The 25,439-nt window shown below is 41.4% G+C and overlaps 1 protein-coding gene across 2 annotated transcripts in view; it reads left to right on the top strand.

Annotated features, from left to right (window-relative positions):
* Positions 1-446: 446 nt before the first annotated feature.
* Actr2 (actin related protein 2) overlaps positions 447-25,439 on the top strand; it is a 43,535-nt gene continuing 18,542 nt past the window's right edge. Inside the window, exons 1-5 of one of the 2 annotated variants that reach the window (XM_051165275.1) lie at positions 447-610; positions 12,834-12,944; positions 15,260-15,274; positions 19,404-19,619; positions 22,927-22,999. In XM_051165275.1, coding sequence (XP_051021232.1) covers positions 563-610; positions 12,834-12,944; positions 15,260-15,274; positions 19,404-19,619; positions 22,927-22,999 — 463 coding nt within the window. In that variant the 5' untranslated portion in view covers positions 447-562. The remainder of the gene's footprint in view (positions 611-12,833; positions 12,945-15,259; positions 15,275-19,403; positions 19,620-22,926; positions 23,000-25,439) is intronic. The other variant, XM_051165276.1, reaches the window with a different exon arrangement.

Genomic DNA, 25,439 nt, shown 5'->3' with positions numbered 1-25,439 from the left:
GAGTTCCTGTTTGCAAAAGGAAAAGAGGAAGTGACTAAGAGAGAGAGAGAGAAACGAAAGCATCCGGGCGGGCTCCAGGGGCTGCAAATGGACGTAAGGAATAAAGGCAGGTTTGAAACAGCTGTAGGTGTATCCACTAAGGCCTAGGAGCAATGACACATCATGCCTCGGGACCTCCAGGTGGCTTTCGGTCTTCCCATCCGGCTGCCCCACCCTTCTCTACAGCCACACTGCCGCACACCCGCCGGCCTTCACCCGACAGCCTCTAATACAGCCGGCCGGGCCGCACCCTAGGTCCTGAGACACCTGGGACAGAGCCGCCACCCTACAAGCCTAGCGCAGCACCGGATGCAGAGCCGGTCGAGGGGGCGTGTCCGCACCGGCCAAATCTCATTGGCTTTCTCGGCTGCCAGTCGGCGCTCGCCATTTTTTCTTCTGCGCCCGCCCACCCGGAGCGGCCGCCGGGCGGGGACTTCCGGCTTGGGAGGAGCTGGGGGTCGAGGGCGGGGCCGTGTGGAGGAAGAAGCAGGCCAGGCCGGGCGGCGGCTCTCCAGGGCGAACCATGGACAGCCAGGGCAGGAAGGTGGTAGTGTGCGACAACGGCACTGGGGTAAGACCCTCGCGGGGCGGCCGCGTGTGTGTGTGTGTGCGGGGTGAGCGCGGACGCTGGGCTGCGGGGGCGCAGGCGGGCGGGCGCGCGGGTGGGCTCTCAGGGGACGCGGGCGGAAGGGCTCTTTCTCGGGGGCGCGGGCCGGTGGTGAGCCCGTGATCCGGAGCTAGGTTGCTCGCAGTGCACCCGAAGGCGGCGAGACCTGTCTCCACGCGCCCCCGAGCATCCTCCCGCGCCCCGCGTCCCGAAAACCGAGATCCGGGGTGGGTCTAGGTAATGAGAGACACCCCCCCCCCCCGTTCCTGGGTGGCGATGAGGTCTCCGTTTCCGAGCCTAGCCTGTGTCCATACAAGACCCAGCGGCCTTCCTCTTCCTGTGTAGCTGAAGATGCCAGAGTGCGAGGCAGGAAACGGGTTCCGCAGAGAAAAGGGGAAGTGCTGTCAGGCCCTGGGCCGCAGCCCCAGCTCTCGGCTTCGCGTCTGCCCCAGGAAGAGTGTGTGGGCTGTCCGTGTCGCCTGTGGTTTTGAGGGTTGGGGGAGGAATGGTCGGCGGCTCCTGGTTCACCTTTCGCTTTGCATGCAACCCTTCCTTAGACCGTCTTCTCTGTGGGAAGACTCAGGAGACCTAGGACCTCTCCAGTTGTTAATTTTAATGGCAAGTGGATCGGCTCTGTTTCTTCCTCTCTGCCTCTTTATTTATTTATTCTGTTTAAGTGCAGGATACAGGCGTTAGTCTTGAAGATCTTAAGATTGTCAAAATCAGACTAAAGCGCTGATTTAGAAGCTGTTTGCAAGTGGTTTCTTTCTATCCCCGGTAAAAAATGTGTGGGGGGCATCAAAGATGAGAATGGAAATGTTTCTTTAGAATGAGCCTTTAGTGATATCTATTTTAGTGTTATAACATTTTGTGACTTTTCTCCTCTCTGCTACAAAGATGACACACAAATTAAAATAGATTTTTACTTGAACTAACTCTTTGAAACTGGATTGTTGAGGGGGGAGAAGGAGCCGGTATTCACTGCCATTCTGCTGCCTTTGATTGAATTTATGAGAAACTTTGAACCATTACTGTATTAGCTCCATTTAAGCTAACTTAAAAGTGGACTAGAATAGTATAGGTATCAATACAGACATCCATGCCACTGTGGTTACATGCCTTAGATTTAGTAACTTAAAAGCTTTTACGCAGGGCTAGAGAGATGGCTCAGAGATGGAACACTGGCTGCTCTTCCAAAAGTCCTGAGTTCAATTCCCAGCAACCACATGGTGGCTCACAATCATCTATAATGAGATCTGGCGCCCTCTTCTGTTGTGCAAGCATATATGCAGGCAAAACACTGTATACATAAGAAATCTTTTATTTATTTTTTAGTTTTTCAAGACAGGGTTTCTCTGTGTACCCTTGGCTGTCCTAGACTTCGTTTTGTAAGGCTGGCCTCTAACTCACGGCTACAGAGCAACAAGATTTATTTAGTTAGTTTATATATATATATATAAAAGAGCTCTGCCTGCATGTACACCTACAGGCCAGAAGAGGGCATCAGATCACATTACAGATGGTTGTGAGCCACCATGTGGTTGCTGGGAATTGAACTCAGGACCTCTAGAAGAGCAGACAGTGCTCTTAACCATTGAGCCATCTCTCCAGCCCCCTCCCCTCCCCCCCAATTTTTAAGCAATTCCACTTTGTGTGTTCATTAAAGATATTTATGTTTGCAGACTCATGTAGGGATTCATAAAACACATCTCATATTCTTTGAGATAAAGAATAAAGTAGTGAGGAAAACTAGGTAGAATTTCATAAAGCTTCTAAATTATCAGAAAACAAAGAATTTTTAAAAAAGCAAAGTATGTATTATTGCACTATGTTTAAATTATGAGCATTTAAACTTTTCTAAAATTCTTATAAAAGTGCTTATTTAAAAAAATACTACCTTACTACAAGAGAGATGCCTCAGCATTTAAGAGCACTTGTTGCTCTCGCAGAGGACTCAGGTTTGGTTCCTAGCATCTGTATGGCAGCTCACAACCATCTTTAACTCTAGTTCCAGGATATCCAATGCCCTCTCTGGCCTCTGTGGGTACTAGGGTTATGTGTGGTACACATACAAACATGCAAGTAAAACACACAACACCTAAAGTAGCAATAAGTCTTTAAAAGGTTTTTAAAAGGACTAAAGTGATGGCATACTCCTTTTATGCCAGCACTTGGGAGGCTGAGAAGTTTGGGGGTATGATGCTGGGGATTGAATCCAAGGATTTGTACATGGGAGGTAAATGCTCTTTCTGAGGTGTATCCCCAACCCTGAGAAGTTAAAAAGTTCAAGATTCGTTACATTTTATGTGTATAGGTGTTTTGCCTGCATTTAAGTATGCATACCAATGTGTGCCTGGTGTCTGCGGGCATTCAGTCCCTGGACTTGTGGATGATTGTGAGATGCTATGTGGGTACTGGGAATGGAACGTGGGTCATTGGCAAGAGCAAGTGCTCCTAACCACATGTCTCCAGCCCCAAGATGTAAGTTTTTAAATTCCTCTGACAGCCCATAATTGGATACTGGAAGTATGGGTGTGTCCTCTAGTATAGGTGTGTCACCTAGATGCTTGATCTGCTCCACTTTCCCGTTACCCACAACTAGACCCTTGTCTCAGCAGCCCCCCCCCCCCCCCAAAGAAACCTGCTTTCTAGAAAAGGGCTTCAGAAGACGGCTGTTTGGGCAAAAGTCTGTACACCTCTTAGCTGGAATTTTGATTCCTTTCAAATTGAGTCTGGGTCCCTGGTGTTGATATATGGTGTACCAGACTTCAGTATGAACTCACCAACAATGACTTCACTCACCAACAAAATGCAGATATACCAAGTGACAGCCATGTTGCTGGCATGGAGCTTAATAAAGTTGAGTGGTTGTACATAGACCGTTATAGTGCTAAAAGAACATTTCACTTAAAATTCACATTTGTAGTTGATTGTAGTTTGTTTTATCTTGCTTCTGCTAACTCTTAGGTTGATTCTAGTACTATTTTGAGTAAAACAAAACAAGACCTTGAGTTTCACCTTGTGAAAGGCATAGATCTGGTAGAACAAGCATTGGCCTCAAATAAGAACGGTCATTATGAAGTTGAAATACAAGCACCACCAATTATTAAGGGAAAGGAAACATAGCACATGAGCTCAAATGGAAGTTTAAAGATCTTAGTGACTGTGATGGAGCGTGCCTGTAATTCCAGTGCTTGGGGCGGAGAGGCAGAAGATCGAGAATTTGAGACCAGCCTGGGCTATGTGAAGCCTTGTCTTGAAAAACAAGAAAATCCTGCTTGGTGCTACTTCCAGCACTTGGGAGACTACAGCAATGGAGTCACCACAAATTCAAGGGTAACCTGGTCTACATAGTGAATCCCTGTCTCCAGAGGCCCAGGACTATTGCATAAGAGGTGGCGGAAAGAGTGTTAGAGCCTGAGGCCCTGGATGACCACAAGGAAGCAGTGCTGCTGGACACGTAGGACCTCAACATTTGTGACAGCATTCACAAGACCTGTGCAAACCCAAGCCAGGTCAGTCAAGTTCCCGTATGGAGCGGGGTTAGGCGGGAAGCTCCAGCCCAGCCAGAGGGCTATTGGGAATTCTTAGCTGCTGGGAGTTGGGGGAGAGAGACACACAGAGAGACAGATAGACCATTTATTTTCTCTACTAATGAAGCCCCTGATAAATCAACGTCCCACACTCCCATGGAAGGCTGCATTCTCCAAATTTTTGGAACATACTGGCCTTGATGGGGGGGGGGGGGGAAAGACAGTTGAGTGGGAGGAGAAGGGGGTGGACATGAGAAGAGTTGGGGGCAGGAGGATGAATATAATCAAAACACATTGTACCAAATTCTAAAAAACTAATGAAAATATTTTAAAAATAAAATGAGAGTCTTTGAACCTTTTTTATTTAAGGGAAAAATTGGTTTGATATCACATGCAGACAGGTCCTTTGTTTCTTTTTGCCTTGAGGAACATTGTATCTCTTACCATTTGATGACTCAGTAGGAAGTAGAGTGCTAGCTTAAACCACCGGGCTACAAGGAAGAAACTATATATGGTAAAATCTGTTTCTTGAACAGCCTGTTGCACACAGTGAGAAAACTAAGTCATCAGTCTTAAATGATTGACATGCAGGAGGAATTTCAGTGATTAAAATGATACCAAAAGAGTAGCTAGAAAACATTATTTTCTTTGTATTTTACTGTATTATGACTCAACATTTTTGAGTTTGTTTATTTTTCGAGACAGGGTTTCTCTGTGTAGCCTTGGCTGTCCCAGCCTCGCTTTGTACAGCGGGCTGGCCTCGAACTCACAACAATCCACCTGCCTCTGCCTCTCAAGTGCTGGGATTAAAGGTGTGCGCCACCACGTCCGCCTCCTGTTATTTGCAAGAAGTAGCTTGCCTATTAATTTTATGATGTTGAATTGGATTGTTTTAATCTTATTGAGTCCTAATGCATTTGATTTGAAATAATGTGAGATAGTGTGGTTTTCACTGTTCGGTGGAGTGTCTGATACCTTACAGAAGTGTAGCATTGGATTCTAAGACAGCGTCTGCTTCCACCAAGCTGCTGCCTAGTTAGAGCAAGAGTGAGTGGGTGCTTTTGCTGTTGACTTTCTTTTTTTGTTTGTTTGTTTGTTTTGTTTTGTTTTTCAGGAGAGGCTTTCTCTGTGTAATAGCCCTGGCTATCCTGGAACTCTGTTTGTAGACCAGGCTGGCCTCAAACTCACAGAGATCCTCCTGCCTCTGCCCCCCAAGTGCTGGGATGAAAAGCGTGTGCTACCACGCCCAGCTCTTTGCTGTTGACTTCAAAGAAGGGTCTGGAGTCTGGGCTAGCTTGCAATTTGCTACACATCCCAGGACAACCTTGAACTTCTGATCCTCCTGCCTCCACCTCTTTGTGCCACCATGCTTGGTTTATGAGTGTTGGGGAACAACCCAAGGCTTGCCTTAGATAGGCAGGCATTCTACTATCTGAGCTGCATTCCCAGCCCCAGGAATGGTTTATTAACTATTTACTTATTTTTTCTATTTATAGTAGCTTTAATTTGAAAAGCCTAACCCCTTCTCCCTGTTTGGTAAAGCAGCAGTAGCACTTTATAATTGTTTGCAGTTTCAGTGATCTTAATTTTTGTCTTCTGAGTTACTTGAGTTAATCAGCAGATGAAGGTGTTTGTTGCCAAGCCTGACAACCTGAGTTTGATTCCTGAGACCTACTTAGTGGAGGGGACAATGTGCCAAGAAACTAAAGTGTGTTGTTTACAATTTAAAAAATATAGCCAGGCGGTGGTGGCACTTGCCTTTAATTCCAGCACTGAGGAGGCAGAGGCAGGTGGATTGCTGTGAGTTCGAGGCCAGCCTGGTCTACAAGGACAGCCAAGGCTACAGAGAGAGAGACCCTGTCTCGAAAAACAAAACAAAAACAACAAACAAACAGCAAAAAAATATATATTTAAAATTTTGTTTATGGGCATCCCCTGCATGCCTGGTGCCCAGAAGAGGGCCTCATATCCCCTGGAACTGGAGTTACGGACAGTTGTGGTCTGCCATGTAGGTACTGGAAATTAAACCCAGGACTTCTGGAAAAGCAGCCAGTGCTCTTAATTCCAGCCCCTCAAAAGACCTTTAAGATAGGAACTATCCATCTGCATAATTGTAATTAAGACATTGATGGGACCCTTTACTTTGCTGCTGTGTGCCTGAGAATGACAGGTAGGCCTATCAACCTTAGTAACCCCCTCCCCGCACCAGGGCTTACTTTACCCCTTAGCAAGGCTCCCTCCCCTCTTAAATTTCTGAATTCTTATGTAGCAAATTTACTCCTTTACATTTGTTACATTTATTCCTTTATACTTGTTATGCAGAAACTGTTGGAAACTTGTAGAGTAGCCTTTTATTCACACTCTTCATGAGTTTTTTGTTTGTTTGGTTTGTTTTTTTTTTTTTTTTTGGTAGTGCTGTCATTTCAACCCACTGCCCTGTGCATGCTAAGCAAGCACTGTGCCACTGACGTAACCCACTTGTAATTTTTTTTGAGGTTATTTATACCCATATAAGTGAGCATTTCATTCTGATGTATGGGTTCTTTTGACTCACCTAATGTCTGTATCTGTTAATTTCTGAGTTTTTTGCTGTTGTTTTGGTTAACCCATGTTGACCTTTAGCTAAAGTTTTCCTTTGAGGAGTGCTGTCTTTAAAGGCCTGTACCTCTTTGTGGGTCCTTCTTTAAGGTTAAACATAAGATTTTTTTAATTCAAATAGCATTTTAGTTTTGTATATTCAGAATGTATGTCAAAATTATGACAGTAGGCTGGTACTAATGATAGATTTTATGCTAAAATTTGTATATACTGGGGTTATAATGAGAATATTTCCTCTGTACTTTTGTATTTCCACTCAGTTATCAGGTAAGCTGTTTTTTTGACTTGAGGAACAAAGAAATGCTATGATTTAGGAGAAGAATGTAAGAGGTTTTATGTATTTGTTTTGTTTTGGGTTGATAGTTGGGTTTGGCCTTGAACCTGCAGTCTTTCTGTCTTGAGCTGCCACACCCAACAAGATGTCCTTGCTGTCCTCTGTGGTAATTGTTCCCCCAAGTCTTTCAAGGTCACATTAATCAATTATTTGAGAAGACATTCATTGTGGGAATCTGAAGTAGTGTTCCTGAATTCTGTTAAATATTCCTTGGGGTGGAATGTACACTCTTGATTTCACTTCTCAGCCACTATCAGATGAACAAGTAGGGAATCTGACTGCATGTGCCCTCAGAGCACACTGACCGGTGCCTTCAGAGGAAGCGTACTCTGCACTTTTATTTAAGACGAAAGTTTCACTGTGAATGAGGCTTTGGTTGGTGTGGCACTTACTGTGTAGCTCATGCTGGCCTAAAACCCATGGTCCTCTTAAGTGCCAGGATTCCAAACATGCGGCTTCATACCAACTTGTATAGTAATATGCTTTTAGGCCTGTGCAGCTGTACCTAAAAAATGCCCCAGCTTGGTAGATCAACAGTGAGCTAACTAGCATTAAGCTTTGTGAGTTTGGAATGAAGCAGCTGAATAGTATGCGTTATTTAGGTTCTGAAGGTAACTATAAATGAGATAATAGGAATTAGGTGGGGCTGGGGGTGTGAAATTCCTAGTTTCAGACATTTTTCATAATTACCTTTAAATCATACTTTTACCATATTTTAAAAGATCTGTTGTAAAGAAAAAAAAAGGACATTTATATAATTCCTGATTATCTCATGGTTCTTCCTGCTGTATGTAGTTTATTTTATTTGTGTGTAATAATATAAATGTATGTTAAATAAAATATGAAAAAAAGTTTAAAAAAAAAAACCAGAATTCTAGATAGCAGAATGTTCTAGGGAGGCTATTTATAATTAAGTATGATTCATCATTATTTCCAAAAGGGCTGCTGTAGAGACAGTGAAGATGCTGTATTTTGGCAGGATTGATTCGAGCGCATATTACACAGGTTTGTGGAGGCCCGAGGACAGCATGCAGGAGTTGGTTCTCTCCTTCCACCTTGTGGGTCTCAGGAATTATCTCAGGTCATTAGCAAGTGCCCTCACTTACCAAGCCATCTTACCGGCCAGGGCATTCATATTATCTGTCCACCTTTGGAAAAGAGAACCCTTATATTCTGCTGGTTGGAATTTAAATTAGTTGAGTCACTGTGGAAATTGATAAAGAGAATCCTCACGAGACTGAAAATACATAATAGCTGAAGAGAGAGAGAGAGAGATTTATTGGTAAAATACTTGTCTTACAAGCCCGAGGAACTGAGTTCAATTCTTAGAACCTATGTAAAAATGATGACTTTGATTGTAATCCCAGTGATGCAGAGGTTGAGACAGGATGTCCCCTGTGCTCACTGTCCAGCCCAGTCTAGTCTAGTTTATAAGGCACAGCCAGTGCCGCTGCCTCAAGGTCTGAGGATGACACTAGAGGTTACCCTGCAGTGTCTGCATGTTTGTGCATGGCACTTGCACACACTTGTTTTCTTTCTTTTGTTTTGTTTTTGTTTTTGTTGTTTTGTTTTTTGACACAGGGTTTCTCTGTGATAGCCTTGTCTGTCCAGGACTCTGTTTGTAGACCAGGCTGGCCTCAAACTCACAGAGATCCTCCTGACTCTGCCTCCTGAGTGCTGGGATTAAAGGCATGAACCACCACCACCTGGTTTACACATTTGTTTTCAGAAGATAAAAAATAGAACTAGCCTGGCATGGTGGCCCACACCTTTAATCCCAGCATGCTGGAGGCAGAGGCAGGTGATCTCTGTGAGTTCGAGGCCAGCCTGGTCTACAAAGCGAGTCCAGGACAGCCAAGATAACACAGAGAAACTCTGTCTCAAAAAACAACAAAACAAAAGCACTAAACTAGCAAATGACATAATTAAACTACCCTGATTATTTACCCAAAAGACAGCAAGTCAGCATCCCACAGATAACTATTTATTTATTGCTGCACTGTTCACAACACCCAACAGGTGAATTGACAAAATGTTCTGTATAGTCACAGTAGAGTTTCAGCCATAAAGAAGAATGAACTTATGTCATTTGCAGGAAAATGGATGTAACTAGAAACATATTAAGTGAAAAAGTCAGATTCAAAAGATAAATATCATGCTTTCATTTGTAATCATAGATTTTTCTTTTTAATTTCTCTTTCTCTTTTTTATTTTTTTATTTTTCTCCTTCTTTTTGGCTTTTCAAGGGGGTTACCATCACCATGCCTGGCCAATCATAGATTTTTTTTTTTTTATGGATATACAGAACCATTTTTTACATGTCATCAAGCAGAAGAGAAACGCTGAGTCAGTAGAGTGCAGTAAGAGGAGGAAGGAAAGGGGGAGGGGATGGAAGAAGAATGTGGTTAAAGTACCAGGTATACTCACATGGTGATGTCTTCGTGAACCCACTATTAAATACAATATTTTCTGTTTCTGTTTAGACTTTCTTTGATTTACTTGAGTCGAGTGTCAAGATGTAGCACAGACTGCCTTTGGACCTGTAAATAATCCTCTTGCTTCAGCAGCCTGGCTTTTTGTCCATTTTGTTTTATTACTAATATGTATCACCTCCAAGTATTATTCTTCACCTAATTCTTCTAAAAATGTATAGTCCTTGGTGCCACACAACAATAGACTTTTTCTGTAGGGAATTGACTCACTCCATTCCCCTGTGTGTATGTGTCTCTCCTTTTTCTCACACTTGTGCGCGCGCGCGCGCGCGCGCGCACACACACACACACACACACACACACACACACACACACATACACCCCCACTTATCGCTGTTAATCAGGTAGCATAAGACCTGTACGTGACCTTAGTCAATGCTGTCATATTATTTATGATTTTTAGACAAGGTCTCATGTAGTCCATGCTGGCCTCAAACTCCATATGTTAGGTTTGGCCAGTTAAGGATGGCCTTAACTCCTAGCCTCCTATCTCCACCTCCACAGTGTTACGATGCATAGTCCTAATACAATGTAAATGCTATATTAAGTAGTTATTTTTTAGTATTTAAGGAATAATGGGGTGTGTGTGTACCTGGAGAGATGGCTCAGAGGTTAAGAGCACTCACTGGCTGTTCTTCAGAGGTCCTGAGTTCAATTCCCAATAACCACATAGTGGCTCACAACCATCTATAGCAAGATCTGATGCCCTCTTCTGGCCTGCAGACATTATATGAAGGCAGAACACTGCATAAATAATAAAATCTTAAAAAACAAAAACAAATAATGGTAAGGTGAAGGGTATTTTCAGATATGATTTAAATATTTTTACTACATTTATTTGTGAATGGGTGGGCATACACATGCCACAGCATGTATGTAGAGGCAAAGAACAACTTTGTGGGAGTTGCTTCTCTGCTCCCTGAAGACTGAACTCAGGTTGTCAAGTTGGGCAACAAGTGCCTTTACCTTATAAGACAGCACGTTGGCCCTGCTTCAGATATTTTGATCAGCTATTAGTTGAGTCCGTAGATAGGGAATCCAACCGGCTGTATTTGTTTTTGCTTTGTGTCCCCCCCCCCTTTTTTTTTGTCTTTTTGTTTGTTTGTTTTTGAGACAGGGTTTCTCTGTGTAGCTTTGCCTGTCTTGGACCCGCTTTTTAATTCAGGCTGTCTTTAAACTCACAGAGATCCACTTGCTTTGCCTCCGAAGTGCTGGGATTACAGTGTGCAGTGTGTCACTGTACTGGGTTTATATTTGTATTTTAAAATGATCATGATCACATGCTTTTAAATTAACAATTCTTTTAGTATTTACCCATCAGTTATTTAATATGCAATTCTTATATGTTAAACTCTGTTGTAGATGTTCTCAGTAAACACAACAATCCTTGTAGTTTAGCATGCGTTAGACAAAGACCTTGTTAATGCTGTAGAGACTTTGACATAGCATCTTCCTGTATATTAGTTATTTTTCTGGTCATTGGATCAGTACCTCAACAAAATAAGAAGAGGAAGGGCCAGGACAGACAAGGCTACATGGTGAAACCCTGTCTCAAATAAATAAATAAATAAATAAATAAATAAATAAATAAATAAAAAAGAGGAGGAGGAGAAAGGGCTTATTTTGGTTCATAGTTCAAATTCTGCCCATCATCTCAGGGAATGCGTAATGGCAGGACCAGTTCCTGGCAGGATCAGAGGGTACTTGTCCACATTTTGGTGGACTGGGAAGTGGAGAGAGAGATGTGGCCAGAAGTGAGACTGAGCTCTGACCTCCGAGACCTCTCTCCACAATCCACTTCTTTTAACTAGGCCCTACCTTTGTTTTTTTTTTTTTTAACTTTAGTTTTTTGAGACAGGGTTTTGTGTGTGTGTGTGTGTGTGTGTTTTATCTTGGCTGTTCGTAGACTAGGCTGGCCTCAGACTTACAGCTTTCTGCCTGCCTTTGCTTCCCAAATGCTGAGATTAAGGTATGCGCCAGCATGTCTGGCTCTCAGGTTCTACCTGTTAAAGAGTACACATCTACCTATAAACAGCTGGGGACCACATGTTGAACTACATGAGCCTGAAGAGGCATTCCATCTTCAGACCATAACATCCTCGTCGTACCTTGAAAGTTAGTCTTAAGGAGCCATGGCTGGCCTGGAGGTTGCTATGTTCATCAGGGTGGCCTTGAAATTAGAATAGTTTTCCTGTCTCTGCTTCCTGGGTGCTTAGATTTCAGGTGTGCACTGCTATAACCTTGGTGAAATGTCTGCTCTTAAAATATATTGAGGATGGGATGTAGCTCAGCGGTAGAGCATTTGCCTAACATATAAGGCCCTGTATCTCAGAGATTCCTTGTCAGGCATGGTGGCACATGCCTGTAATCACAACACATGAACACTACTTCCAGCTTTCCATTTATAGTTATTAAATCTGCTAGAATGCAGTTTCTTTCTTTTTTTCTTTTGCTCTTTTTGAGAAAGGGTTTCTGTGTGTGTATCCCTGGCTGTCCTGGACTCCCTTTGTAGACCAGGCTGGCCTCTAACTCACAGGAATCTATCTGCCTCTGCCTCCTGAGTGCTGGGATTAAAAGCGTGTGCCAACCATGCTTAGTTTAGGGCATTTTCTTAATTAGTGATTGATGGTGGAAGGCCCAGCCTAATGTGTTTGGTGACATCCCTGGGTTGGTAGTTCAGTGTTCTATAAGAAAGCAGGCTGAGCAAGGCATTAGAAGCAAGCCAGTAAGCAGCACTCCTCCATGGCCTCTGCATCAGCTCCTGCTTTCAGGATCCAGTCCTGTTTTGAGTTTCTGTCCTGACTTCCTTCAGTGATGGACTATGATGTGGAAGCCAAATCAACCCTTTCCTTCCTAAGTTGCTTTGGTCATGGTGTTTCATCAGCAATAGAAACCCTAACTAATAGAAGCTCTGCGAGTGCTTGGTACCTGGGAGAACTTAAAGAGATGATACTGGGAATAGAATGGGTGACTACTTTGGATGGTTTGAAAGCAAAGTGGTGTTTTCTGCTACTGTTCTGTTTTTCAAGACAGGTTTCTCTGTGTAGCCTTGGCTATCCTGGACTCACTTTGTAGACCAGGCTGGCCTCGAACTCACAGAGATCCACCTGCCTCTGCCTCCCGAGTGCTGGGATTACAGGTGTGCACCACCACACCTGGCTCTGATACTGTTTTTAAATAACTATAGTAAATGTTCAGATACTAACCCACTTTTTACTGTTTCCTTTCAGTTTGTGAAGTGTGGATATGCAGGCTCTAACTTTCCGGAACACATCTTCCCAGCTTTGGTTGGAAGACCTATTATCAGATCAACCACCAAAGTGGGAAACATTGAAATCAAGGTAATGTTTTATTTGTTATCCTCACACATGAGATGTGTGAGGTGATCTTTGAGTTAAGTAATGTAAAGTACAATGTCAGGAAAAGCAAAGGGGAGAACAGAACTTTTTGTAATTTTAACGTATACCTCAACAAAGGCAAAAAAAAGATTCCTGAAGTTAATTTTATTCTTTTTTTGTTTATGTATAGCATGGTACCATTATTACATGGACTATAAAACATTAGTTTTAAATAGTAGGTACAAAGTTGATACATATTAGTGCCTTAAAGTCTTCTTGCATAATTTAGTGTGAAAAAGAGTCAGCCTGGCAAATTTATGTCTTGCATAGTTGTTAGTGTCTTAATGTCTGAAACTTTAGGCTTTCTCCCCATGTTTTCATAGGCTGACCCTCCTACTCATCTTATACAGTCAGCCAGGAAAACACAGAAAGCTAGACCTTGGTTGCTCTTCTCACTGTTACAGTTGATTTTCATAATGTGCTGGAGGAAGCCAAGCAGGTCTTCATTTGGTCTTACACTGTTTATCTTACTGTAATGGGACAGGAAGGCAAGCTATCATTAGCCAAAGTACTTAACACGAGAGACTCAGCACATTTTCTCCCACAGAACTAGAAGTCAAGCAGGAATCAGACTATTTTATAAGAAATAGAATAATTAAATGATACCAATTGACTTTATATTCTTCAGGTGTCCAGGGTCCAAATTATATAAAACACAGTAGAATTTAACAACTTTTCAAGATGAGGTGTTTTGTTTTGTTTTGTGGATAGTTAACATTGTTGGTTTTGTTTGGACAGTTTCTGCCAAGACATAAATGTACATCTTTGGAATACTTGTTTGAGGTGTTGAGAAAGGTGATAGTAGTGGTGATCGGTGATAGAGATTTGCTGTGTTCTAGGACTTTGCTATGGGAGCTAGAGACTTGAATTACATAATGAATAAAAATACACATGGAGCTGGCCAGTGGTGGCACACAACATTAGTCCCAGCACTGGCATAAGTAGGTGGATCTCTGTGATTTCAAGGCCAGCACAATCTACAAAGCAAGTCCAGGACAGATAGAAACCCTGTTATGGAAAAAACAAGCAAGCAAACAAACCAAAAACCCAAAAAGCAAAAAATGTATATGGAAACATAGCTTCAGTGTTTATTTTAAAAACCTAAAAGTGGCCGGGCTTGGCGGTGCATGCCTTTAATCCTAGACTCTGGAGGCAGAGGTAGGTGGATCAATGTGAGTTCGAGGCCAGGCTGGTCTACAAAGTGAGTCCAGGACAACCAAGGCTACACAGAGAAACCCTGTCTCAAAAACAAACAAACAAACAAACAAAAAAAGAATCCTAAAAGTGAATTCTGCCCTTTGGTACGTTCACTCAGTATAAAACATTTTAGGAAAGGCCTGGAGGGAAAGTTTGTTGGATTCCTTTTACTCTTTTAATAAATTTTTATTCTGACCAAATTTTATTTATTTTTTTCCTTTTTTGGAGACAAGGTCTCATTGTGTAGCTTTGGCTAGCCTTGAACTGGAAGAGAGTAAGATTAAAGCGGGACACCTGTCAAAATCCGCCTTGAAAGAACTTCAGCTCGGAACTTAGCTAGTAACATGTTGAAGGAAAATTGAGTGGCAGCAATACATTTAATTTAGTATATGGCTTTTAAACATTTTTATGGATAGTAACATTTTTGAGGTCCAGAGAAGTATCATATTTAGCCATTTTTATTTTCCAGCAGGACAGAAACAACTTTCTTGCTTTTTTTAAGGCCAACTAATAGAAATGCCTAGTTTCCTTGTGAGACATTTCCAGTGACCATCCCACTAGCATTTGCTGAAACAGTTTCTCATTCTCTCTGCTGTCTTGTAAGCCTTTCAAGTTAAGTTGCTTTTCTTTCATGTGAGTACTAGGGTTTAGATAAACACTCCTGAACTAACTCTTATCCGTCTAAACCTTTGCTGTTACCACGTATTTTCCTTTAAATAAGTTCTTAAATTCAATAATGAACTAAAGGAAGTTTGACATTTTGGAATTCCTGTGCTTAGTGAATTGACTTTATTTGTATGTCTTGTTAGCTAAAATGTGATAGTAGATTAAGACAATGGAAATTTAAATCATTTAGTTAATTTTCATTAGGAGTAATTACTGTCCATGTTCATTTGGCCCTGATAATTAACACCTAAGTTACTGTAGAACTGCATCTGACCTCAGCCTAATTTGTCTCTGTTGCTTGTATGTTTAAACATTTCAGTGAGGATTTATGTAGGCCTTTTCTGACTCTTGCTTCTACCTTCTCTTTCTTCACCTTTCTTGACCTGTTGAAGTAGAATAACAAAAAGATGGTAAGTGAGGTTACACACATGCTCTCTGTTTGTTTTCCACTTTTGCTTGGTGGGACAGTAGTTGTTGTTTTGTGTCCCTTTAGTGCTGGGGAGGGGGGGGTCCTTATTTTTGTTTTAGTACTTTAATTTTTAACCCTTTTCATTTCTTCAGTTTGATAGCAACTAATAAAGTCCTATACTTTCTTAATTGCATACAATGAACCAAACAAGAACTAATTACTAACATAGTTTTGAATTGTTTTCCTTATTTTTTGTAGATGAATGCTATAATTAAAATGGAATGTGGTGTGTATAATACAGAAATGAAGTAGCTATGTGATACAGATAGAAAATGGGTGAATTTGTCATGTTTGGAGACTCAGTTTACTGATTGATGTTATGTATTGCCTATAATACTGGTGCATATATTTGCCCCAGTACCATATCATATGTTTGGTAAACTGAGTAAATTTTTAATGTGCAAATGAATCATAAATGAAAAAGTAACAAAAGAAAATCTTTTTCCATGTCTTTCTTACTGATAGTAGCTTTGACATCTGAGAATAAATTTAAAAAAGGAAACATACCTGTCAGGTTTTCCCACAAATAAAAGTCCGCACACACACATACAGACAACTAGGTATAGTCACTCCCATTTTCAAACAAACAAACAAACAAACAAACAAGAGGCGTGACGGGCCTATCCCAGATATTTGACTGTGTGATGATGATTTTCCATGGTAACCTTTACATCTGGAAATTCTTACATTTTTCTGAATAAAAAGAGCATGCATTTGTCTTAAATACTAAAGAGATTTTTAGAAAGGGTGTACCTGTAGAGAATAGTATAGGCATACTTTTCAGGGTTTTTTTTTTTAATCAGAAATAGAATGTTTAATTGGTATTATAAATGGATTTGTTCTTTCAGCATAAAAGTAACCCCCAGTGTACTGTGTGAAGAGAAAAGACCTCTTTGAGACAGCCTCCCTCTGTAACCTGCGTTTCCCTGTTTGATAGAATCTCCTTCTAGGGGTGTCATTGTGGTTTGAAGCTTGTGATTTTTCTATTTTCTAGTTCAGAGTAACGTTGTTCAGAATCATTCTTGGCAAATACAATCTGACTGTGTAAACGGCTACTGTGAGCTACAGGGAGACTTAGCTTGGCAGTCCAGTGATGCGCAGCAGTGAAAGCTCAGGGCTGCTTGAACACAGCTACTTGTTTCTGAGGGGACGAGGGAAAGTCACTTAAGCATCTTGCTATTTTTCATGTTTGAAGGTTGAAAAGTTCTAGGGAAGAGTTTGTGTGTTCTAGGTTTGTTGGGGGGGGGGGTTGTTTGGTTGGTTGGTTGGGTTTTTTTCTCAGACAGGGTTTTATAGCTTCCACTGGCATCCATCTTGCTGTGGATTAGTGAGGGCAGGAGCCTAAGATAGCTCTGAGCTGCTGATCTCCCTGCCTCGCCCGCTGGGATTACAAGCTTGTGCCAGCTCCTGGCTGTTCAGTGTTGTGATCCGTGGTCTCCCCGTGTAACCCAGGCTGAGCTTCTTCATCTTCCTACCTGGGCCTTTGTGTGCCACACCACACATGTGTCAGTTGTTGCTCTTCTCCCCCCCACTTCTTTCCTTTTTTAGACAAAATTTCATATATCTCAAGCTGGTTTTGTACTTTTGATCCTCTTGCCTCTACTTTCCACGTGCTAACATTACACTTACCATACTGTCTGATTTTAGGCCATGTTGAGGGTAAACCCAGGGCTTCCATGCATGCTAGGCAAGCATTCCACCAATTGCGCAACATCTCTGGTCTGTTGAAGGGTTTATAGCAGTGGTTCTCAACCTTCCTAACACTGCAGCCCTTTAATACAGTTCCTTATTTTCTGGTGACCCCAACCATAGAATTATTTTTGTTGCTGCTTTATGAACCATAACGTAATATCTGATATGTAGAATACCTGATATGTGACCCTCCCCCCAGGGTTTGGGGCCCATAGGCTGAGAACCACTGGTTTAAAACCAAATTTAGCAACAACTTTTTTTCCATAAAATCCCTTGAGCTCATACACTTCCATTTTTAAATGTCTTTTTGTTCAGAGGGAACTAAGGATACTCAGTGTCAGATGTCCCTTTTAGTTGTATGGTCCTAGAAAATTCATGAGGCTTTGATTTTGATTTGCCATAAAGAAAGACATCTACAACCCTGTGGGGTTTGTTGTTATTGTTTGTTTGCGTGTTTCTTTTTTGTTGGTGGTTTTGGTTTTAGTTTTTCGAGACACGGTTTCTCTGTGTAGCCTTGAGTATAACCTCTGTTCTTAAGAGGAATAAAAACTAAGTATTCTGTTGAACCTGGATCATACTTACTCAAACTTGGTTGAAATAATGGTGGCTACTAACTAATTTTCTGTCAATTTTTTTGTGTAATACAATGAAAAATATATTTATCATAGGATCAAATAACAAAAATTAGTATGACCTTAAACTTAATAGCCAAAAGTATAGATTTCTTTTTTACTTTTTATTAAAAAATGCTTAGCACATACAGCTGTGTTAAACAGGTTTTATAGATCCTCCATAGACCTATCACTTAGATTCCAATATTAGCATTTATTATTCTAAGCCACGCACAATGGCACACACCTTTAATCTAACACTGAGATACAGAGGCAGGCAGATTTCGGAGTGTTTGAGGCTAGCCTGGTCTACCTACAGAGTTTCAGGACAGCCAGGGCTACATAGGGGGACCCTGTCTCAAAAACAAAACATTTGTTATTCTGGTTAACAACATACCTATTTATCCATCAAAATGCCTTGGTTTTTGTTTGTTTGTTTTGATGCGCTTCTCTAAGTTCCAGATATTAGTGTACTTCCAAATACTTCACCATGCATGCCTTTATCCAGAGGTCACAGGATAGGTCTTCCCAGTTTTGCATTTTCTTCCTGAAGATTCTGAACAGTTAATAGTCAAGAAACTTGAGTGTTAGTTTTGGGGAAATTAACTTTATAAGAAATTAGTTGCAACAGAAAGTTTTAGTGAACTATGTTTCCCTTTTGCCATTAGTGTATTTTCCAGAAATTTGGCTTTTAATAGGCTCCTTGTCCTGGTTTTCACATTTAAAACTACTCTTTTTGGGACATTTCTAATTTTGTTTTTTCTTTTCCCTGGTGCTACAGATTGCACCCAGGGCCTTCCACATGCTAGGCAAGCATCCCACCACTGGGATGCACCCCACCCCAAAGGTCATGTTTTTAAAGCCTCATTTATATCTTCTCATGTTGGTTTTGTGCTTTCTTTCTTTGTTTCCCCATAATTTGAACTTATTATACCAAGTAGTAGCTATTTCTAGTACTAATTTCTAATTGGATTCATCAACATAGAAATTAATTAATGTCTGGATTACTGATTTCTAAAATATTTAATAATAAAATAGTTTGCCTTGTTATGCATAAAAAGCTTATTTTTTATGAATGTGGGCCACTTTAAATATGCCCTCATTGGAGACAGGCTGTGAGTATTGCACTTCATGAAAGATAGCATTAATTTTCAATATTCAAGATTAAAGATGTTGCCCTGAGATAACTTTAAAGGAGATGTTTTAATGCACACACATATAGATGGACATTTGTGACATCTGTTAATTGTCTGCCTGTATGTGTATGATGCCTTGTTCTAGAGGAATGAACGATCACTAATGATTTTTGCATCTCCATTTATATAAATCATTTTGATAGTAAAAGAAATGTGTTAGTGTGCATTGAGCATTCTTTAAGTTTTTCCCTCCAATGTGCTATTTCACATACCACAGGACTTATTTTTTGAACATTTGAGCAAAAGAAACAGATGAAACCTCATACAAACCCTTCAAAATATGAGAATGTGGGGTTTATTTGTGCTAATGCTCTTCTTTTGGAAACATGTATTAAAGGTAAGGTCAATTTATTGATTTAAACACATAGTACATAAAAGATGGATTAAACTTTGTAAGCTGTTGTTCTTGAAAGAAAAGATTTTAACTTTGGGATACAAAACTTGATCTGCAAGTCCCAGAAAGTTTAAAATTCAGTTACTCCAAGTTTTCTGAAATGTGGGAATATAATTTTCTAAGGTATCTTTATGTAAAACGTTGAGCATTTTAAAGCTTCGACATCCCATCTTGTAGGATCTTATGGTCGGTGATGAGGCAAGCGAGCTGCGCTCAATGTTGGAAGTTAACTACCCTATGGAGAATGGCATAGTACGGAATTGGGATGACATGAAACACCTGTGGGACTACACATTTGGACCAGAGAAACTCAGTATAGACACCAGAAACTGCAAAATTCTACTCACAGAGCCTCCCATGAACCCAACCAAAAACAGGGAGAAGATTGTAGAGGTAAGGCTGGCTTGGCTGGGGTGTCACGTGTGTCTCTGTGATAGGATTAAGTCAAATGCTTTTCTTCTTGTTGCTTCTGCTGCAGAGGTAAGTAGAAGTTATTTTGCATTTACTGCAGGTTAAGAGTTGCTCATCTGAAATCTGGAATGTCTTGATCATGCTTATGATGCTCATGAAATTTTGAACTTTGGAACAGTGTGGATTTTGGATTATTGGATAAGGGAACTCACCTGGTAAATAGGCAAATATTCCAAAATCTAACCTAGTCTGAAGTCAGAAGTCTTTCTTGCAAACATTTTGGATAAGGGGCATCAGCATGTATGTGCTAGTAGATAGACGAGAACAGAAGCCTCAGACTCAGTAATTGAGTTAGGTAGTTTATTAGAAAGTAATAGATGTAATCGGAAAACAGCGACGGCAGGAGAATGAGAAGTGTGCAGTTAATAAGCCTTTGTGGGACAATGATGTTTAAATAAAGACAGGCTAGGGAAGCTGCAGGATAGAAGGGGGAAAGAGCATTCCAAGGCAAAGAGAGTCGCCCGATGGCATCTGCATACTTGAGAGCAGGCAAGGAGGCCGCTGTGGCTGGAAGCTGTGGGTCAGGGGAGAGCTCAGGAAGTAAGCTAGAGTAAGTAGTGTTAGTGCCTTGCCAGCTTCACTAGGAAGCTAGCCTTGTCCTGTGGGTGGGGTGGGGGCTGCTGCAACAGGGGAGAGGTGTGCTTAGATTGTGTCTCTGACTGCTGTGTTGTGAGCACACCACAGCCAGGCAGCAGAAGAAACACCAGCTTAGAGATGTCGACAGTTATTTATATGAAAGCTAATGATGGTTAAGATCATGAATAATGGTAGAAATGTGAGAAGTGACCAGACTGTGGGTTTACTTTGGAGGTAGGTGGGCTTAAAGAATTTTCTTTTTGTTTTGTTTCTGAGACAGGGTCTCTCTGTGTAACATTGGTGGTCCTGGAACTTACTCTGTAGAACAACAGCCTGGCCTCCAACTCAGAAATCCGCCTGTCTCTGCCTAAGTGCCAGGATTAAAGGCGTATGCCATCACAGCCTGGCTCTAAAGGATTTTCTTACGGTTTAAATATGGGTAATAGAGGGCACTTGGGAAAGTTTTGGCTTGAATAATTAGAAGAGATGAGGAAAAAGCTGAGACTAGCAGGATGGGATTTTAGGAGGAAGTCATTTTAGATATGGTTAAGTTTGAGGTCCTCATTAAACATCCACAAAGAAATGACAAGCAATAAGTGTGTGTGTGTGTGTGTGTGTGTGTGTGTGTGTGTGTGTGTGTGTAATTGAATTCAGGAAACAGTCTAGAATTTGAGATAAAAACTTGAAAGTCCTGTGGGGCATGGTGGCACACACCTTTAATCCCAGCATTCGGGAGGCAGAGGCAGGTGGATCTCTGTGAGTTCGAGGCCAGCCTGGTCTACAAAGTGAGTCCAGGACAGCCAAGGCTACACAGAGAAACCCTGTCTCAAAAAACCAAAACCAAACAAACAATAACAACAACAACAAAAAAACCTCGAAAGTCTTTGGGATATAGAGAATGCTTTTTACCAAAGAAGTGATTGGAGACAGTGGTGAGAAGGCAGGGCCTAGAGGGAAGAGCCTGCCCAAGAGACTGAAAAGGCTACTGAGGTGAGGGCAGACAGGGGCGCTTCATCCCTAACTTAGACAACAGACTTTGGAGGACTTACATGCTATTGGTATATGCACACACATAGCAGCAGCAGCAGTACTTCCTGTGTTAGAAGATCAAGTTAATTGATGGGTATGCATTCCAAAGTTTTAAATTGAAGTTCTGTACAGTTCTCATTGGAACCAGTTGGTCAGTATCTAGATATTCAGAGTGATTGCCCTGCCTGTCAAGGAGTGCTTACCATGGATGACCAAAAGACATCGTTCGAGATTTTCTCAGCTGACCTGGCTTGGGCATGACCAGAGAGGGCCTAGGGAAATGCCTCCTCCCTCTGGTGTAATGCAGTGTGAAATGGAGTTAACAGTCTCAGCTCAAATAGAGGCAGTGGGCTGGGCAACTCAGCACTCTCTACATCTGACAGCTTTTTTTTTTTTTTAAGGATTTATTTATTTATTTATTATTTATACAGTATTCTGCCCGTATGTGTGCCTGTACACCAGAAGAAGGTACCAGATCTCATCGTAGATGGTTGTGAGCCATCATGTGGTTGCTGGAAATTGAACTCAGGACCTTTGGAAGAACAGACAGTGCTCTTAATCTCTGAGCCATCTCTCCAGTCCTACATCTGACAACTTAATACTTTATACCCTGAGTCGTCTTTTTGTTTGTTTGTTTTTTGTTTTAACTATGGGGCATGGGGGGGGGGCGGTGAGAGGGGAGCCAGTTTTGATCCTGGTTGGGGGAAATAGGCAGATATTTCTTGTCTTTTCATTATTTATTTGGTGTGTGCTTATGTGTATGTGTGCTTGCACACTCTAGTGTCCGTGTATGGACAGTTGGTGGGAGTAGGGTTTCCTTCTACCATGTGGGCTCACTCTGCAGATTGAATTTGGGTCATCAGGCCTTTAGCTGCTGAGCAACATATCTTAGATCCCAAGAGGATATATCTTTATCTATATCTATCTATCTATCTATCTATCTATCTATCTATCTATCTATATATATATATATTTTTGGTTGTAAGCCTAGCCTTTAACAGCTGAGCCATCTCTGCAGCCTTCTTTTTTATTTTTTATTCTGATTTCTTTTTACATCAATGTTTCTATTTGTGTGTGTGTGTGTGTGTGAGAGTGCACAGGCAAAATGAATGCTACCCTGTGTATGTGGAGGTGAAAGGACACCCGTGAGAATCAATTTTCTCTTTCTACCATGTGGGTCCTGGGACTCAAACTAAGGTTATTATATTAGACTTGGTGGCACGCGCCTTTACTGGCTGAATAATCTTGCTGGTCCCAGGTGCATATCTTTTTAAGGGCTATCAATCTAGGAAACTTTGTGTTTTTTCATACTGATTAGCCACTGGCTATAACATAGTCAGAAATCTTTGCTTTGTAGCACTTACAAATATTCGGAGACTTGACTCAGATATGTGTGTGTGCTTGCAGGCAGGCATGCATGTATGTATCTAGACCTCTGCTGTACCTAATCAGAGTTTAGAGGTAGGCTTTATAAGGGCAAGCGGAACTAGAATGGATGCTCACTGTCCTTTAGTTGCATCTTCATCAACTGATCTGCCATGCAAGCATGAAGGAGGTATATAATTATGTGTAGACTTTCCTACATAAACCACTCCCCCTTTTTTTCTTCTCTTCCTATTTTCAGGTAATGTTTGAAACGTACCAGTTTTCTGGTGTGTATGTAGCCATCCAGGCAGTTCTGACTTTGTATGCTCAAGGTAAGTAAAGCTTAGCTAATAGGAAAATTAATTCAACAAATATATACCAAAATTTTTAATTTTTCAAGCAAAGCCCATTACTAGAGGGTTAGAGAATTTATTCAGTGGTTAAGAGCTGTTCTTGTGGATACATGGAGGCTCACAGCCATCTGTGACTCCGATTCCAGAGGATTCAGTGCTCTCTTCTGGCCTCCAAGGGCATTTGCATACACCTGGTACACAGATATACATTCAGGTGAACACTATTACAGATAAAATACAACTTAAAAACAAACTAAACCCCCAAAAGCCCATGACTTCTATAAGATCATACTTGAAACTGTACAGTTATATGAGTCTATTAGTGTGTCTGTGTGGCGTGTGTTTGTGTGTACAGGGTGCATACTTGTGGAAGCTAAAGGTTTATGGAGGCGTCTTTCTAATTCTCCACTTCCTTTTTAGAGACGGCCTCTCTCTTTAGTTGACTTGGAGTTCACTGGTTGGCTAGGATGACTTGTGTAAGCCCCCAGGATCCTCCTGTCTCCACCTGGCATTGCGGAGATTTCAGGCTGTGTTGCATCCTGGGTTTTATGTGGATGATGGGATCCAGAGGCAGCGCCTGCTGCTGCTCATGCTTGCGCAGCCAGCTCTTATTACCCTTGAGCCGCTGCCCAGCCCACAGCTACAGTTTCCATCATTTGTCATAAGTGCCACATACATTTACACTTGCTTCATTAAATAATCTAATGAAAGCAATGTCAGTTTAGAAAAAAAATAGTATATGTTTTTCTTTTAAGCTGTTTTGAATTTATGCACTAAGCGGAAGCTAGAGATGTCTCATCAGTTAAGAGTACTGGCTTTTCTTCCAGAGGACCCAGTTTTTCAGGTTTAATTTTCAGCACCTCTATGGCAGCTCACAGTTGTCTTTAATTCCAGCTCTGATGTCCTTTTCTGACCTCCTTGGGCACTTGTAGGCATGTGGTACACAGACACATATGCAAGCAACACATCCATAAAATAAAAATAAATTAAATTAAAAGCCTTTATTTAGAATAAGCATAGAATTTGACCTCAAAATTGGCTTTTTTGTTTTGGTGTGCTGTTCTTAAAAAATATTTTCAAAGAATTAGTGTGCTGGGCAGTTTTATGTCAGCTTGGCACATGAGGGAACCTCAGATAAGAAAATATGGTGGGCGACACATACCTGTAATCCCAGCACTCTAGGAGCCAAAGGCATGCAGATCTTTGGCAGTTTGAGGCCAACTGGTCTACAAAATGAGTCAAGGACAACAAAGGCTACACAGAGAAAACCTGTTTAAAAAAAAAAAATGGTGGTGCACCCCTTTAATCCCAGCACTTAGGAGGCAGAGGCAGGTGGACAGCCTAGTCTACAAAGCAACTTCTAGGACAACCAGGGCTAGAAACCCTGTCTTGGAAAAAAAAAAAAAAAAAAAATGACAAAAAAGAAAATGCTTCTATAAGATGGGGCTATCGGCAAGCCTGTAGAACATTTTCTTAATTACTAATAGGTTGGGGTAGGGATAGCAGCTCACTGTGGGTGGTACCAACCCTTGGCTGATGGAGCTCCTGGGTTCTGTAAGAAAGCAGGCTGAAGCTGAGCACATGCCTTTAATCCCAGCAGTCTGGAGACAGAGGCAGGTGGAGGACAGCTTGGTCTACAAAGTGAGTTGCAGGACAACCAAAGCTACATAGAGACCCTGTCTTGGAAAAACCAAAAAAGAAAGAGTGTGGGGGAGGGAAGAGGGAGCAAGCCAGTAAGGAGCTTTATGGCCTCTGTATCGGCTCCTGCCTGCAGGTTCTTATCTTGTTTGAGTTCTTGTCCTGACTTCTTTTGATGATGAATAGTGAGCCAAAAACCCTTTCCTCCCCAAGTTGTCTCTGGTCATGGTATTCCATCTCAACAATAGTAACCCTAAGACAACATTAAAAAAAAAAACCGTAGGGGTCATCCAGGTGTTCACATGCATTCACTGTCAACAGTTGGGAGGGAGGCAAAGGCATGTCAATAGCTGTGAGGTCCAGGCCAGCCACGGCTTCATAGTGAAACCTGTATCTTATATAAAAAACAAAAACACATGCAAACTAGTCAAATACATAATAGGTTGGGGAGAAGATGTTTTGGAACACATCTCTAGCTTTTGAATCAGTTTTAATGAAAGGAACTGTGTTCTCTCTCTGTTTTTTTTTTTTTTTAATATCTTTAGTTTTTGAAATCGCGTTGTTTCTCCCTTCTCTTTCCTCCACCAATCCTTTCCATATATTCCCCTTTATTTCTCAAATCCATGGCCTCTTTTTCTCTAGTTGTTGTTGTTGGTATGTATATGTGTGTGTTCCTAATAGATAAATGCAACTTGTTCAGCCTGTATATGTTACTTGTGTATGTTTTTATGACTGACCATTTGGTGTTGCATAACCAATTGGTGTGCTCTTTTTTGGGGAA

This window comes from Acomys russatus, chromosome 22, assembly GCF_903995435.1.
Source record: "Acomys russatus chromosome 22, mAcoRus1.1, whole genome shotgun sequence".
NCBI lineage: Eukaryota > Metazoa > Chordata > Mammalia > Rodentia > Muridae > Acomys > Acomys russatus.
Note: the sequence above shows the minus strand (reverse complement) of the source record. Positions and strands in the feature narration are given on the sequence as shown.